The 17274-nt window shown below is 39.5% G+C and overlaps 1 protein-coding gene across 1 annotated transcript in view; it reads left to right on the forward strand.

The window, feature by feature from the left end:
• The window catches only part of LOC147678534 (extracellular calcium-sensing receptor-like), an 80253-nt gene that overhangs the window by 31130 nt on the left and 31849 nt on the right, over positions 1-17274 (forward strand). The window contains exons 2-3 of the mRNA XM_086945678.1: positions 4923-5214; positions 14499-15329. Of these exons, the coding sequence (XP_086801804.1) occupies positions 4923-5214; positions 14499-15329 (1123 nt within the window). The remainder of the gene's footprint in view (positions 1-4922; positions 5215-14498; positions 15330-17274) is intronic.

The following is a 17274-nucleotide window of genomic DNA, read 5'->3' on the forward strand; positions in this document are numbered from 1 at the left end:
GGGGCTTGCCCCATGTGAAAGGATGCATTGCTGGAGTTGCGTAACTTTTGTGACACACTCCAGCAATACGTCACTTTTGCCCTTACAGATACATCAGAAATACTAACGTATCTGTAATTCCTTGCGACATGATGCGTCATACATTAACGCACCAGGAATGTCGCAAGGAGTGCGCACTGAGAAGTGACGCATCGCTGCTTTCACGCAGCGATGCGTCATTTCTCATAAATGAGGCCCCAGGTGTCGGCAGGTGTCCAATACACTCCGGTCAGGGACTGAAGCAAGAGTACAAGCAGAGGGTACAGTTCCAAAGGGACCGACGGGCACACTTCCTTACTGATAGCAGATGCAAAATCAGAGTGTGGATTGGAATGGTACTGTATATCTGTGTAAATGTAGTGACCATTTCAATGGAAACACATTCTAAAAAATTAGAAATAGAAAACAGTAGCTGAAGCACTGTATGGGGCTGAGCTCTGAGTGTATGGAAATTTGGGAAACAGCCTTTACTCCAAGCATTTACCACACATTTTTTACATCGTAAAGATTGTTGTCACGTAAGTCTTTACAATGCAAAACTTTACCACACATTTGAGCAGTAGGTTTCTCTAAGTGACACGCTTTAAATATTTTTACGGATAATTAAAACGGGGGTTTTGGTGGGGTCTTTAAAACAGTACCAAACCTGTAAACGACACATGTAATTTGCTAAACAAGTTACATATACTTTTTGGGAAGTAGGTGAAAGTGTTAAACTGCGACAGGATTTTTCAGTAAAAGCATGGTTAAAGTATGCATGGGAATAGATTGCGTGGTGAAGGTGTATCACATGTGAGTTAATGCAAATGCGTGGTATTGGTATGCGTTGTTGAATCTCTGATGTAAAAACGTGCCTGGTGGATGAAGGCAGGGCAAAGTCATACAACTGGTCATTTACATACACTACAAATTGCTGGGAATAATTTCTTATGGTCCATGTTATGACTGGGGTCAGATACTTCACTGCTGGCAAACTCTATGGAACTTGGCATCACACCTACTTCAGAACTGGCTGAAATAAAGGTGGTGTTATATTGGATTAGGCTATTTAGAAACCCAGATGCAACAATATACTTGCACACATTCAATAATTTTTTAATTGGCCAAACAGGCCATAAAAGACACGGAGAAAATAAAATATTGCACAACAGACTAAAACAGCATGATTTGAAAAAAAGACCACAGTTCAAACATCAATATAATCAAAAAATCGGTGGTGCAGCAAGATACTTTGTCAATTAATATTGGAAAACGGAGATAAATACATGGCGTACTCATGTGAATGATTAAGGTATGCAAGTTAAAACCACTCAAATCAACAATAAAAACATTGAGCAGATGAAAAAAGAATCACACAAACCAGGCATACCAAACATGATAAAATAATTCATCATAACCTTGAGCAAAAAATTAGCCCTCCATCTTTCTCTTGGCTCTGATAGCAGCTTTTAAAAAAGAGCACATTCTAAAGCAGATTATTGAGGTGTTTAGCTATTGCAAGTTTTGCAATGCTTCATTGCGCCTGCAATGACCTGGATTTTAACGGCAGCTTGAGAAAGTGCATGCATGCATGTTTGTAATAGGCGCAAAAAACGAAGGGCCTCATTTAAGAAAAGTGACGCATCGTTGCGTGAAAACAGCGATGCGTCACTTTTCACTGCGCCCTCCTTGCGACACCAATGATGCGTCATATTTACAGTATGACGCATAATGGCGCAAGGAGTTACAGATACCTCAGTATTTCTGATGTATCTGTATGGCGCAAAATTGACGCATTGCTGGAGTGTGTCACAAAAGTGACGCAAGTCCAGCAATCTGTCCTTTCACATGGGGCAAGCCCCATGTGAAAGCGCCTGCGTAAGAAATTGACGCATTTGTGTCCTAGAAGTGGCGCACTGAAATCTTATAGATTTCACTGCGTCACTTTCATGACCCTTTCTTGCGTCAAAACGCCCCCCCTTGCCTACATTATACCTGGCGCAGGTATAATGTGGCGCAGGGGTTTACAAAGTGACGCATCTACCAAGATGCATCACTTTGCAAATATGGCACAACAAGGCGCATTTTTTACGCCACTGGTGCGTCACAAAAAGTGACGCACCGGCGGCGTAAAAGTGACGCACAGCCTCATAAATGAGGCCAAAAGAATGTAACAAGTATTGTTCAGAGAGGTTATCACACGGGCAGTGTGTTACAGAACTCCCCAAATTAAAACAAGAGCCAGTAAAGCACAAAAGATGACTACCATGTTATACCTGAACTGAAAAAGCAGAGATTGCTCCCAATGAGTTAGTTCAAGTCCAAGATACAAAAAAATGGCTCAGTAGAGCCTTGGTGCAAGTTAAGGAGAGATGCTAAGGCAACACAGGGAGTACTGAGTCTCCAAACCAGCCTATGGCTGTCACAAGAGTGGTTAACTGGTATACTTACTGGTGAGGGCGAGACCTATTTAGGGGAGGGAATCCCACAATGGAAAGTGCATTATGATCACCCCATACTGATTGGACAACCCCGCTATTAAATATAGGGTAAAAGTTTCTAGACAGAAATATATAGTTAATATTAGAGGACTGACCATGGCCTCTATAAGTGGGCGGTTGGACTCCACACTCAAAGAATGCTTCCACTAGGTTGACTTGGGTTGCTACCTCAGCATCACTGATCGAAGACCAACTCTTAAAATATGGTCACCCAGTTTAGCATTAAAATCTGCTCACAGCGCATACGAGGGTTGCATTGTCTAGATTCAGTATCGATGGGTTTAACATCAATACAAAGATCTGAACAGATCCAGACTGCATCACCACCCCCACTCCCCCCCCTTGAGGAAGCAATTGCTTGTTCTGTATAACAGGCATAACCATCTATAGTAGCTGGAGAGGTGGCCCAGGTCTCCTGCATGGCTACAATATCATATTTACTAATGAATGAACACCAAACGGGTTATTAGGGTTTTTTCTTAACGCCACAACATTCAAACTTAATAAAGAAAATCTACAGCCTGTAAGTAAATTATCGTGGGTTCCAGTTAAGGAAACAGAAGAAGCCATAGATACTGGGTCTAGGAAAAGATTTCAATTGTTTACACTGGTAAGTTACTCAATTGAAGAAAGGACATTACATTTGCTGGACGTTGATATAGGGAAAAGGGCAGCAGATCTGCTGCAAAAACCTGGTGGGTCATTTCCAAAAGGCCTGGGATTTGAGCACTAAGGAGTACTAAGGAAGTGGGAAGGCAGCCACTGCTGGCAATCTTGATTCTAGTTGTTGCAGAGATTACGGGTTCCGGTATCATGGTGCTCTGCATTATTAACATAGTGCCTTTCCAGTTTGTAAAAGAAGCCCATGGTACCAGGGTAATAGTGCTCCTTGGGGCTGACTGCGGACTGGATCCAAACATTACTTTACACGCTAAAATGGGCTTGATAATATGTCCTTGTGAATTCCCATAGCATTCCAGGTTCTGGTGTTAGTTTTATTGCCTGTTCTTGATAATATGCCCCAAGGTCTCCAGTTGTTTCTGGTGTCCGTGACCCAATCCAAGCGCATCTTCTAACCATTAAGATATCCTTAGGGATTTATTGAACAGTTTCTCCACATATTCACTCTAACCCCTCGACAGGGGTGAGGCACCAGGAAGTATGGCCATGTAAGGACAAGCAGCAGGAGGAAGATTAAACACTACCTTGTCAGGGACTGAAGCAAGAGTAAAAGCAGAAGGTATAGTTTCAAAGGGACCGATGGACGGGACACACTTCCTTACTGATAGCAGATGCAAAATCAGAGTGTGTATTAGAATGGAATGGGCCCTCAACTGTATATCTGTGTAAATGAAGTAGCCATTTCAATGGCAAAAGTGCTCTCTGTAATTGCGAAGGCTCTACCAGACAACTCTTTAGTTACATTCAAAAAGTGATCCGCCTCATGTCCATTAAAGTGATAGGTGAGTTGTGAAAGTTTGTTATTCCAAAAACTGGGTGTGGTTATAAGAATTTCAGGAGCAAGTGATCTAGGATATTCATTGAGTAAACATTGCTTTTTTTAAATCTGTATAATTTTCAAAATTGTAGTTTTTTGTAATTGATATAATGTTTTTTTACATCCTTATGGCTTATTTTGCTAAACCGAATATAGATTTTGATTGATTGATATTTCCGAGTCAATATTTTTGTAGATTACCCATTAGGAACTGTTCAGTTAATGTGTGACAATGGCAGTGAAAAACAATTAACGGAATGACTGTAAATTATTATCTTGTGTGTTGACTGGTTGGAATTATAACACATGTACCAAATTGTTATGTCACATAATACAGTATTATAACCGTGATAACAGAAAGCCGATAAAAAGGGAGAGCAAAATTAATGCCGAATATAGCATGAGGTGAGAGCTGTATAATGCCTTTACAACTTTCTCTTCAATGGGTATAATGTGGTCTGAATTAAACTGGGAGAAACCTAAAGGCAAACAATTGAATGTGGGAGGAGAAGGTCCACACTAACAATTATTGAGGTATGGCCATTTTAAAAACAATGTTATGCAAAGTTGGAAAGATTCTGGTTGAGATTTTGGATGGATGCACGTGACTTAGTTCACTATTTGTTGAAAAAGTTACTGTTTAGTAGAAAATTACATAATTGGATTAACAACTTTCATATTTGTTAATTGAAATTGTTCTGTTTACTGTCTCTTTACACCAATGTTTGCTTACTCTTCTCTATTGAATGTCTTAGGCAGTGAAATGTGTTTGAAAAAGGTTCAGAAAGCGAAGTAAGTTATAACTACAATAAAGACTACACCGTTAATTTGAAACATGCAGTTGTGCCAATGTAAAATCAAGGTCTTTCATGTTAAAATAACCTCTTTTTAAATGCAATCTATAGATTTATCTTCCAGAATTATCAGTGGCTACAGGCCATGATGTTTGCAATTGAGGAGATAAACAGGAACCCCAACCTCCTGCCCAACATCACCTTAGGGTATCAGATCTACGACTCTTGTGCAGATCCCCGGCATGCCCTTCAGGGCACCCTATGGATGTTGACAGGCCGGGAGAGGCACATTGTGAACTTTTGTTGCTTTAGTGCTGGGCCCCTGGCAGGAATAGTTGGGGATGGAGGCTCCAAGGGGTCCATACCCATCGCACGGCTGCTGGGTCTCTACAGGTACCCTCAGGTAAGTTCTTCTTCACTAACCTCATAACATGAGCAGTTTCCTGTTTTTGTTCTTCTTGTGTGTCATTAAATGAGTAAATCTTGTTGATTATACTGCAGCAGAAATGCAGCAGGATGTGCTATAAAAAATAATAATTATTAATAATATTATATATATAAATCCCTCCTGTTATCTCCAGTAAGTCCCACACAGAGGGATTGCTAAGGGCTGGTCACAGGCCCTGCCCCCTTTGTCCATCACTCTGAAAATGCGCCTAGCAGTTAAAAAAAAACAGAAATACAAAAACCATAGGTTAAAGGGACATTGTAGTTAGGACATTGAATTTCAAAAACCTTAGAACTTCACTTAAAAAAAAATTATAGTTAGAAAATAGAAATAAATATTTATATATATATATATATATATATATATATATATATATATATATATATATATATATATATATATATCCTTCTCACTTCGCTCGATACCGCTCACACAGCATCAACAGTCGAATCCAGACTGTCAGGTAAAACGAATAAGGCAGACCCAAAAAGAATTCCAGTGCAGTGATTTAATTCAGTTTAAAGTTTGTAGCCCAGCAAGCCCGCATGATGCGTTTCGCCTCCAGCCGGAGGCTTGATCACATGATACATTGCTTGTAATGGAAGAGGGTACTTAAGGAGTGGAGAGTACATGGTGGGCGGTACTAAACAAGTAAGAGCCACCCTTACCATTAACCCCATGTTGATCAGCACATTTTTTGTACATTTCACAATTTGGATCTGTTTGAAAACCATAGTGATTTATAGGAAGAATTGAGGGCCAGTATCCTAGTCTGAAACAAGTCATAAACATAGTCAAATTGATGTGATAACTGTAGATTATTTGTGCAACATCCCGCAAATTACAAAACTATACAATATAAATTCTAGATTAAATATTAGTATGTAGAAAAATATATATGTATGTACATCTCTCATATATGTATATATAAATAAATAAACATAAGAACAATCCATATTCATTGCCATATGTACATTATTTACAATAAAAGACCTACTATTAAGTGTTCTAGATCTACAAAAATCTAACAGACTTGTTATCCTCCATAATGACTAGTTTCTACCTGAGACTATGCGACTATTCTTTATCTCTAGTCACAGATCCACCTGTATTACCCATCCACCATATTCAAGAATATGGAAATGGGTAAGGTGTGAATCCCTATCAAATGCATATAAAGGGGCCTAATTCATCATAGTATATATCGACTCCAGTTTCGTACATAATAAATCTCATCCAAAAAATTCCCTAATAACCTAGTGCAAATAAATGTGCAAAATTATCTAAACAAAGATGTGCAAAATTTCTTATAAGTGGTTTAAAAACAATTTCATGGGAAAATCAGAGGGAATTTCGGGTGGAAAAGCCTTTAGTTCTTTGTCATCTTTAAATTTCAATTCCCTTCACATATAGAGACCCAACTCCAAAAAATGGCGAAACCAATATAAAAAAAGGAAACAACAATTATGTAGAGTGTAATGACCACTAAGTTCACCCTGTAAATAAATCTATTAACAGGTGTACAAATCTTCGCTCGCGTTCAAGCCCCGTGGGGCCTTACTGTCGAGCTCAATTATATATCTTGTCTCCAATAGGCGAAGTTGAGCATCTCTATCTCCTCCCCTTTTGAGTGGCATTACACAATCAATAGCATAGTACAGCAAAGACGAAGGATCACTATTATGTATACTTTCAAAATGGCGAGCCACTGGGTATGCCGGTCTTTTCCCACAATAGCCCTAATGTGTTGCAGTACACGCTTGTGTACTGGCAAACGTGTGCTCCCCACATAGCGGAGATCACACGGGCATTGTAGAATGTATACTGCAAAATCAGTTCTGCAAGACATGCGTTTCTTGATTTTTACGGGCTTGATTTTAAAAGGCCCCGTATATTCTGTCTTATTACATCCATTTTTGCATGCCTTGCAAACAGTACACTTTTTAAATCCTCCTCCAATGGCACCCCAAGTGTCTGAAACTCGTTTTTCAAGGAAGTTACTCATTAATCTATCTCCCATTGAAATAGACTTCCTAAATGTAATGTCAGGTCTACTCATTACAAATTTCCCTATCACAGGATCTCCTGTGATTAGGTTCCAGTTCTTATAAAATATATGTCGTAACTCCTTATGCTGTCTGCTGTAAGTTATAATAACTCTCGGTTTTATCTGTTTGTCCTCTGTTGTTTGTACAATCAATTTTTCTTTTACTGCTAGTGCTTCTTGCCTAGTTATCGATGCTGCTCTCTTAATGGCTCTCTGGATAGTATTCAAGGAATAGCCTCTCGACAGAAACCGTACCTTACTCTCATTCTGAGACTTGATGAATTCCTCATCTGTGCTACTTATACGCTTGATGCGCAGCATCTCCCCAAAGGGAATGCTGCTAATCAAGTGATAAGGATGCCCACTGGACGCATGTAATATAGTATTACCTGCGGTAGGTTTCCTATGTAACCTAGTGGCTATCCCTGTGTCTCTTATATATACTTCCATGTCCAGGAACACCACTGATCTCGCATCTATATTTGCAGTGAAACTCAAATTTAAATCATTGTTGTTCAGTTCTCTAACAAAATCCTGTGCCTGCTCACGCGATCCTTTCCAGACCATGAACAGGTCATCAATATACCTTAAATAGAGTAACATATGATTTTGAGTGATGTGTTTAAGGATGCTGCCCAGGACCCGCTCCTCCCACAGCCCCATGTGAAGACATGCTAGACTGGGGGAGAAGCAGGCCCCCATTGCAACACCCCTAACCTGTTGATATATTTGATTAGTAAACAGGAAATAATTGTTCTCTAAACACAACTGGATCATAGTTAGCAACATTTTGTTGTGAGCCGAAAAGTTCATTGGTCTTTTGTTCAAGTAGAATTCAACTGCCTGTACCCCATCAGAATGTTTGATAGATGTATATAGAGATGTGACATCTAATGTCATAAGCAAATAGTCAGTATTCCAAACAATACCATCAATTTTTCTGATAAAGTCTGCAGTGTCTTGTACATATGATTGCAACCCTTTTACCCATTCTTGGAGGAAAAAGTCAATATAGCGAGAGATATTTTCTGTTGCGCTATTGATTGCCGAAATAATCAGTCTCCCAGGTGGCACATGTATGTCCTTGTGAACTTTCGGTATCAAATAGAAAGTTGGTATAACCGGATGTTCTTTCTTCATAAAATTATATTCATCATTGGACAGTAATTTTGCACTTCGCCATGCCATTAATTTCAAATTTTGATCTTTCCAAGCAGCTTTGATTGTTGTTAAGTTGCTTTTTTTGTAGCATGAAGAGTCGAAAAGCTGACTTTCTGCCTCTGCCACATACATATCTCTTGGCCACAGAATGATGTTCCCGCCTTTATCCGCTTGGCGGACTATGATGTCTTGTTCCTGTTCCAATTTTTTGATCAGGTTGTAGTAGCATTGGTTTTTCTTGTCAAAAATTCTTTGTTTTTTGTTTGTATTGGCATAGAGTTGTTTTAAGTCCTTGATGATTAGGTCATGATATACCTCCAAATTGTCATGAATCAAGATAGGTTGGAACTTTGATCTTGGTTTGAATGGAGTTTGGTTGACTGCTTGGTCTTCACTGGAAACTATTAGAGGTAGGTCGCTTATTGTCGCTCCTTCTCCCTGTAAACTCCAGATTTCATCAAAATCCATAGGATCTTCTGCTAATAATGTGGAAGTATTTTTTGATGTTTCAATCGTTTTTTTCTTCTTTGGTTGCAAAAGAAAGAATTTGTTCAATTTTAACTTTCTTATGAAGCGATAAGTGTCCATTCTGGTATCCACATAGTTAAAGTTTGAGGGTGCACAGTAAGATAATCCTAAGCCTAGGATCATTTCATCATTGGCGGAAAGGGTAACCTTAGTCAGATTTATAATCGATTGTTTGTTCATTTGGGGAGCTGCTTCCGATTCGATTTCCAGCGTCCCCTTGCTGCTTGATTCGCGTTTGGTTGTTTTGCGCCTGCTACATTTCTCCTGGCCCGCCGCTTTTGGTTGGCCCAGTAGCATTTGTCTGTTGACCTCCTTTGGCACGAGATCTCAATCGGTTAAAGGGACATTGTAGTTAGGACATTGAATTTCAAAAACCTTAGAACTTCACTTAAAAAAAAATTATAGTTAGAAAATAGAAATAAATATTTATATATATATATATATATATATATATATATATATATATATATATATATATAAAATACGGTTGTGCAGAATTTGCGTAGTCATGCTACGCAAAGTTCCGTGAAACAGCAAAAATATCTCTGAGCACGCAAAAGTTACGCGAACACGCGGAATAAGCATCCGGTTTCAGTAGCAAAATAGTATCGCCCTTCAGTGGGTTCTGCCGTCCGCTCAATTTAGTGCATAATTGTTTTACCCTCCAGTGGGTTATTGAATAAGCACCTGGTTTCAATAGCATTAAAAACTTGCCATTCCGCTATTGCAAAAAATCCAGTACTTTGCAGCAGACTTTTACATTTTCATAGGCGGTGCAGTCTCCATGACCAGGACTGGCCGTATAATGTAATCCAACTCCTTTTATCCTCTGCTTAGAGATGCACTCAATGAACAAGCCGGGCCCCGTTATTGACAACAGAGTCCTTTATTTCAGCACAACCAGCATGCATATTCAGTTCACTGAGAAAGTCCCAACGCGTCTCGCGGCTCCTTGCCGCTTTTTCACAGGCAAACACTGGCGGTTCCGGGCAGGTGTTGCGAGAGAGTAAAATTCTTTTCATTTAAATCCAATTCACCCCCCCTGGTGGGCTCACTTCCGTGTACTTTTCCCCAGTTCTTACGGGATCTGTAGTATCATTCGCAAAATATTATCACCCTATATATATATATATATATATATATATATATATATATATATATATATATATATATATATATACTGAAGTTAACTTAAAATAACAAAGGTTAAAGGGATAGTCTAGTTTGGACTTAGAATTTAAAAAACCTTAGAAATTCACTTAAAAAACGAAAGTTACGAGGGTATATTTAGAAAATATAATTAAAAACCCCGTACAAATTCACTGAAAAGACCAAAGGTTAAAGGAACATTGTAGTTAGGGTCAGATTTCACTCGCAAAACACCATGGAAATTCAGCAGTAATAGTTACCTGAGTAAACCATAACTTACACCCCCCTATTGCACTGCTAATGACCTCATATATTACATCACTGACGACATGGTCAATGACATCACTGATGATATCTCAAATTACATCACTGATGACATCATCCAGTGAGTGTATGTGTTTTCTAAATATGTCTGAGTGTTAAACATATATACTAAATTACTACAAAAGTTTAATTAGTATACTAGGTGTATTATTAATGAGAGACACTACTTTTAACATGTAATTTGTGAGTGGCTGTGTTTGGGTGCCTAGGTGGCCATATGGGTGTGTGAGGGGGTGTGTAGGTACTAAGAGCAGCTTCTGTATAGAGCACCTTACAACACCAGCGTTACTCAGAATTTTGCAAACCTCAAATGTCTGCTTTTCTATCAAAGTTTTAAGCACAGGATTAGCACATTGCATTTCACACGAACAGTAAAATGACAAAAGCATTTTAACACTCCAAGCACAGTATTTCAGCTTTAGATTTTTTAAAATACTGTGAAAGCCAACCTGGAATGAATGAAAACAGCCCCTGACACATGTATCATTGTAGCCCTTCAGAGAGGTTTAGCTGTGTCCAGACACAAGGAAGCACCAAGTACAAGTCAAAACAATACCCTTTCAGGCATATAGTGCCACATAAGTTATGCAAGAAAGAAGCAGAGAACTCTGGTTAGTTCCCAAGTTTAGGAAGAGATTGGCTCCTGTGTAGAGCACTCTAAAACACTAACAACACTCTGACTTTGCTCACATAAAATAGCTGCTTTTCTATCAAATTTGTTAAGCATAGAATCCTATCCAAACCCCAATCTAACCTGTGCTCCACTTTCTGGTAGCTGGGCACAGAAGCAATCAGGCTTAACCTAGAGGAAATGTGTAAACTATTTATGTAGCAATTTTAACCGTAATAAAGTGGATTCAAAACACAAGAAACATCCCACACTAATTTTTAAAGCAGCATTGTAAAATGTAATTAATTATTTGAGTCCAAAATGATAAAAACTCCAATCAGTAGAGCTAGAGATATGCAATTTTAATGATTTAAGTGAAAACAGTGCTTGGAAGTACAAAGCACCAGGACAAAGTCACAAGTTCAGGCTAACTGTGGCCACGTTTGGCCAGCTGAACAAAGCATCTTAATGTTGCAAGATCCAGTGCTGAGGATGTGCCACCCAGCAGCACTTCCGAGGACCTCTATGTGATGATGTGAAGTCCTGCATCAGAGATACATCATGCAGAGGCCATTCTGCAGATGGCGTATATGGAGCTTGCAATACGAGGTCCTGCGCCATCATCGATGATGCCATCGATGATGGCTTACAATGTGAAGTCCTATGTCAGGGATGCCTTGTACAGTGACAGTTCTGAGAAGCTATGGGCTGTGATGGAAGGTCCTACATCAGGAATTCATCGTGCACAGGCAGTTCTGATGCAGGGCTGCAAAGACAAGCATCAAGCTGCATTGGTTCTGCCCAAGAGACTGCTTCTGGGCTTACAGAGCACCTTCAGGCCCCTTTCCAAGGGTCCAGGACTAGATTGACACCACTTGGGGGGTGGGGGGAGGCGCAAGACTCACAGCAGGCAGAGTCCAGCTTCTGGGTTCAAAAGGGATGGAGCCTTTTCTGTCTCTGAGGCTCTAATCGGGAGGCGGTAACTAGCCCTTGGAGTCACTTTGGTGGTCCTGGGTCTAAGATGGAGGTCCAGTACTTCTCACTCAGGTAGCCGGGAAGCAGGCCAGCAGAGTAGCAGTTACTCTTGCAGAGCAGTACATCAGTCCTTCTGAGTTTTCTGCACGTCCAGAGGTGTAGTAAAGAGTTGGGTTTGAGGGTCAAACATTTATACCTGATGCAAGCATTAAAGCAGGAGAAAGTTTTGGAGGTCTCCAACCCCAGAGGTGTTTGGATGTTCTTGACCTGGCCCCAGATTTCCTGGGTGCACACATTACTAGTGTCAACCCCTTCGCAAATGTTCTGAGGCAGAGGCTTTGTGATGTGCAAGTGTGGCAGGTGACAGCTCCTACCCATCATTAAGTCAAATATTCCCCATCCTGACAACACCAATTCCCCCTGTGTCTCGGTGTCTAAGAGCAATGCATAAATACCTAGTCAAATGAATACAGACTGCAGACACTAAATGGTAAGAAAATGACAACTTTGTGATTTAAAATCCAAATATACCATTAAAGAAGGTTATAAATGTAATTCTTTAGACACCAACCAGACATCTCCTCTGCTCCCAATATTATCCTTTTGGAGAGGTAGGCCGCACAGTAGTGAAAAAAATGAATTTAGGAATTTTTCACTATCAGGATCTATAAAACTTAAAAGTGCATTTCCAATTTTTTAAATACTGTCACCCTGCCTTTGGGGTGTTAAGGGCCTATTATGGGGTTGAATTATATGTATTAAAAAAGGGAGTTTGGGCCTAAAAGGTATTTTTCCAGGTCGAAATGGCAGGTTTGAACTGCACATATAGGCTGCAATGGCAGGCCTTTGACATGTTTCAAAGGCTTCTTAAGTGGGTGGCACAATAAACACAGCAGGCCTATTAGTGGCATTTAATTTACTGTCCCTGGGCTCAGTGAATTCATCTTTACTAGGAATTTACAAGTAAATTAAATATGCGAGCTGGGTGAAACCCTGCATAAAGGGCCAAATCCAAAAGGGCTCCTTAAAGGGTTGGAGGACCCAATGTACCACTGCAGCCTATGTTACACCCCTTTGAGCCTGAGAAGCTGAAAAGACTTCCATGCATGCCATCACTATGGTCTGGTATTTACCATGCGCTTCTCACCTCGGCAAGGAAGTGTGATCAGTCTCTCTCTCTCTCTCAATGGTGGCAAGCAGCAGCACAGCAGTGTGGTTTCTTATACTCATTACCTACTCGGAGGCCACAGGAGAGGAGGAAGAAGAATGAGAGTTTGGGTGTAATGGGGATGAAAAACTGTTTACAAGCTGGAGAAACAAGAATCAAAATTCAATTGCTATAGGAGAGAAGTGAGAAAGAAGGATTTAGAGAGAGAGGAAGTGAGGGTGATAGGAATCGAGAAATAGGAAATGTGAGAAATTGAAAGATATTGAAAGGGCAGGGAGGTAAAAGCAATGCAAGAGGTATATAGAGGGAGGGTGAGAAGGATACATATTGAAAGAAAGTTAGCTGGTGAGTGAGAGAGTCAGTGGCAGAGTTAAAACATTAGTTAGAGAGAGGATTAGAAGCCCTCCAGAAAATGTTTAATAAATACTACGTATCACTGTTTTTAAAGCCGGTGGCATTTTTGCAAATCTTTTTGGCAAATTGTATCTGTTAGGTGCCCAATTTCTTTTTTTTTTTTTAAATACATTGACATAACCATCACATAACTGTCAAAGTAAAATTGTGTGTGCTTACAATGCCTGCTCACTTACTGCATTTGGTTTATCAATATAAGCCCTGCCAATGTTGAAAGTTACCAATAATTACTGGTACATTGCAACTTTTTTTCAGTCACAAACTCCGAATTAGTTTCTGACCGCTGAGAAGTTTTATTCATCTGGTCCTACATTCTGTACAGAAAATGCAAATCTTACAAAAGGTAATATTGCACAAGGTAATCCTACACATTCCTACAAATATAGGACCATTACTTTTTTTTGACAGGTTTTCATATGGATTTCAAGATGTTGACAAAGTATTTGGTACCTCAGAGAGTGAGATATTTTTGCCTGTTTTCCCCTCATGGCACTGTTTCATAAAATGGGAATGCTCTGCCTTTCACTTTTATTTAATGTAGTTTTTATTAAGGTTTGTAAGGACACATTACACTTCACTTGTAGAGGGTTAAAATGTAAGTAGTGTACACTTGTACACTTGTACATTGTAGTGAAAAATAGTAAGGAAAAAGTGCAGCACTAGGAGTTGGGGACACTGCTAGTTTAGAGACTTTATTTGTGTATTCCTATAGCAAGTTTCCAATATATTAATAAACAATACAGAACATTGTTCAGAATTTGGTATTGTGATTAGTGTTCCCCACCTATTGAATGATGTTCCATTGTTATGCTTTGCTGTAAATCAATCTACTAGTTTGCCCACAATCTTCTATGCTTTTGCAGATCAGCTATTTTTCCACAACTCCACTTCTAAGTGATCGGAACCAGTTCCCTTCTTTCTTCCGGACCATCCCCAGCGATATTGTTCAGTTTCATGGGCTGGCCCAATTGGTAATTCATTTTAATTGGACTTGGGTTGGTGTCCTTGCAGCAGATGATGATTATGGTCAAACTGGAGTTCAAATATTAAAGGAAGAGCTTCAAAATGCTGGGGTTTGCGTATCTTTTTCCGAGAAAATCATCCTCAGTGAAGCAGACAGGAATGCATATCATATTGTCCAAGTGATTAAAAACTCGACAGCCAATGCCATTGTCATCTTTGCGCTTGATTCTCACCTGGTGCCCATTCTGAATGAGATCCTGAGACAAAATATAACAGGTAGGATCTTCATCGCCAGTGAAGCTTGGTCAACTTCACCACTTCTGTCTGTGGAGAAGTATCTGAACATCCTCTCAGGCACAATTGGTTTTGCAATCCACAGCAGAGAGATACCAGGCTTTAAGGAATACCTTAGCAATGTCCATCCTTTAAATTTCCCCAATTACCTTCTGATTCAGGAGTTCTGGCAAGCAGCTTTTGGCTGCAAGTGGCACGTTTCAGAAATACCAATTGGCTCCTGGAACATCACCACAAATTTCTGCACTGGAGCTGAGAAGCTGGACACAGTTGATGGGTTCTACAATGATGTCACCAGCCCCAGAGTCACCTACAACGTCTACAGGGCAGTGTATGCCATTTCAGTGGCTTTACATGTTCTGAATTCCTGCAGTCTGGGGGCCGGACCCTTTAATCAGGGAACTTGTGCTAATATCTTGGATTTCCATTGTTGGCAAGTAAGAGTTGATTTTCACATAAAAGTTCAGTTTGACATCCCTGGAAGGCATAGGTTTGAAGTGGCCAGCAGAGTCTGGTAGATAGTCAAATGCACATAGGACATTATTTACAAAGAACATTTCTTGACTTGTCACTGACTTATACCTATAAATAAGAGTATAGTATGCTAGGGTATATTGCCTCATATTTATGAAGGGAGATATACATGCTACACTCATACCGTAACACACAAATTACCGTTGGAAAGCCAGGATACACCTGTTGCAGAAAGTTTGAGGAGCACCAATTCAATCCAATTTTCATGGAGGAATTTAGACATAAAGGACATAATATTTGAATTGAGAACAGAAAGGCTTTCTAAGGGTAATTTAAAAAGAATGTGTACATTTTCTAATTCTAAACTATGGTATTTTATGCCTGCTTATGAAATAAGCAAACCGAGGAGATTGAAAACAGTCTTACGTGTCCTTTCTTGGGGAATTCCATACACATAAAACTATTCCTTAGGTTAGTGGTAAGTTATGCATGTTTGGGAAGAAACTATTCTCAAAAACCTCATAGACAAAACTTAAGAAGAAATAGGTGAAGCTTGAGCGAATTGTGAGGTCAACCTGTTAATGTACTTTATTCCTTTTTTCCTGAAAGAGGCTTATTAGTTAGCTCAGCTGATCAGGCACAGCAAAGTAGCCACCCCAAAACGTTTAATTTAACAATGCATTATGAATTTTATGAACCATATCATAGAACCAAACCTATACATCTCTGAATAAAGTTGATATGTGAATTTGTGGGCCCTTCCTGCACAAAAACAGTCCTGAATGCAACACTGGAACCTTTGCACCATGGTGCAACGGTGCCCGCATTGGTGTTAGGCAGTCCATTGTGTGCCAGTGAAGATAGAAAAGTCAGGAGTGCATCGTATGGCTTAAACAAAGTGCATTCCTGCCCTCTCCTAGTGATGCAGAGCAGCAAGGTGACTTGCTACAGTGCATTGTGCCTCAATTTCATAAATATGCACCTACGTGCAGGTGTCTGCCAGTGCTCGACATTGGCACTTAATTCAATAGACTGGGACTTGGTTATGACAGTTCACCGCGTGGTACCACTGTCTGTATACCGTTGAACAGAGCACTTCAATTTAATAATTAAATACACTTTAAAAATGATTATTGTGCTTCCAGACATTTGTATTGCTTTGGGTGGGTTGCAATTGTCCAGATTGTCACATTTGTAGGATAGTGATACTTAGTATGGGGCACATTCAAAGTAGGGGGAGCAATAAATTCCTTAAACTTCCAATCATATGCCTACCCTATGATATTCACTGACCACCAGAAAATCACAACTGCAAATGACATATACCTATTTATTATTCATCTACTCATATATAAATCAGCATTTTAATTTGTTAAGCGTGCTCATTTAATATTTACAATCAAAAGCTCAACCTTCTTCAATCTGGACTCATGTGTACATAGTGGCTCATTTTATTGATTAAAATATGAGCCAAGAAAGAATCTATTTACAATCAAGAACACAATGATTTGAGTACAAGCCCAGATCCTGTCCACAACAAGTCATTTTAATTTCTATGATGAGGAGAAACCAAGTGAATTTTAACAAACGCAGACTCTTAGCCTACACATGTTTTGTGGCACCCTACCGCTTCTTCAGGGCTCTTGCAGATACATTCATCAAATGTGTTTCTGGCAGCCAATATACCCCTCAATCACAATTCTTTGCTCAATAATCCAAAATGCATAAACAACACTGCACAAATTGACTCAGTTTACTGTCCAAATCAGTCTCCACTTACATGACAAACAATATACCACTCAATAATAATTCCTCAACAAGTAATCCCAAATTCACAAACATCAACATAATTGCACTATCTCCTCAAAAAGATGTAATATTACCCACTATATACTATGAATCTGCATA

The sequence above is a fragment of the Lissotriton vulgaris genome, chromosome 12 (genome assembly GCF_964263255.1).
Source record: "Lissotriton vulgaris chromosome 12, aLisVul1.2, whole genome shotgun sequence".
Classification (NCBI taxonomy): Eukaryota; Metazoa; Chordata; class Amphibia; order Caudata; family Salamandridae; genus Lissotriton; species Lissotriton vulgaris.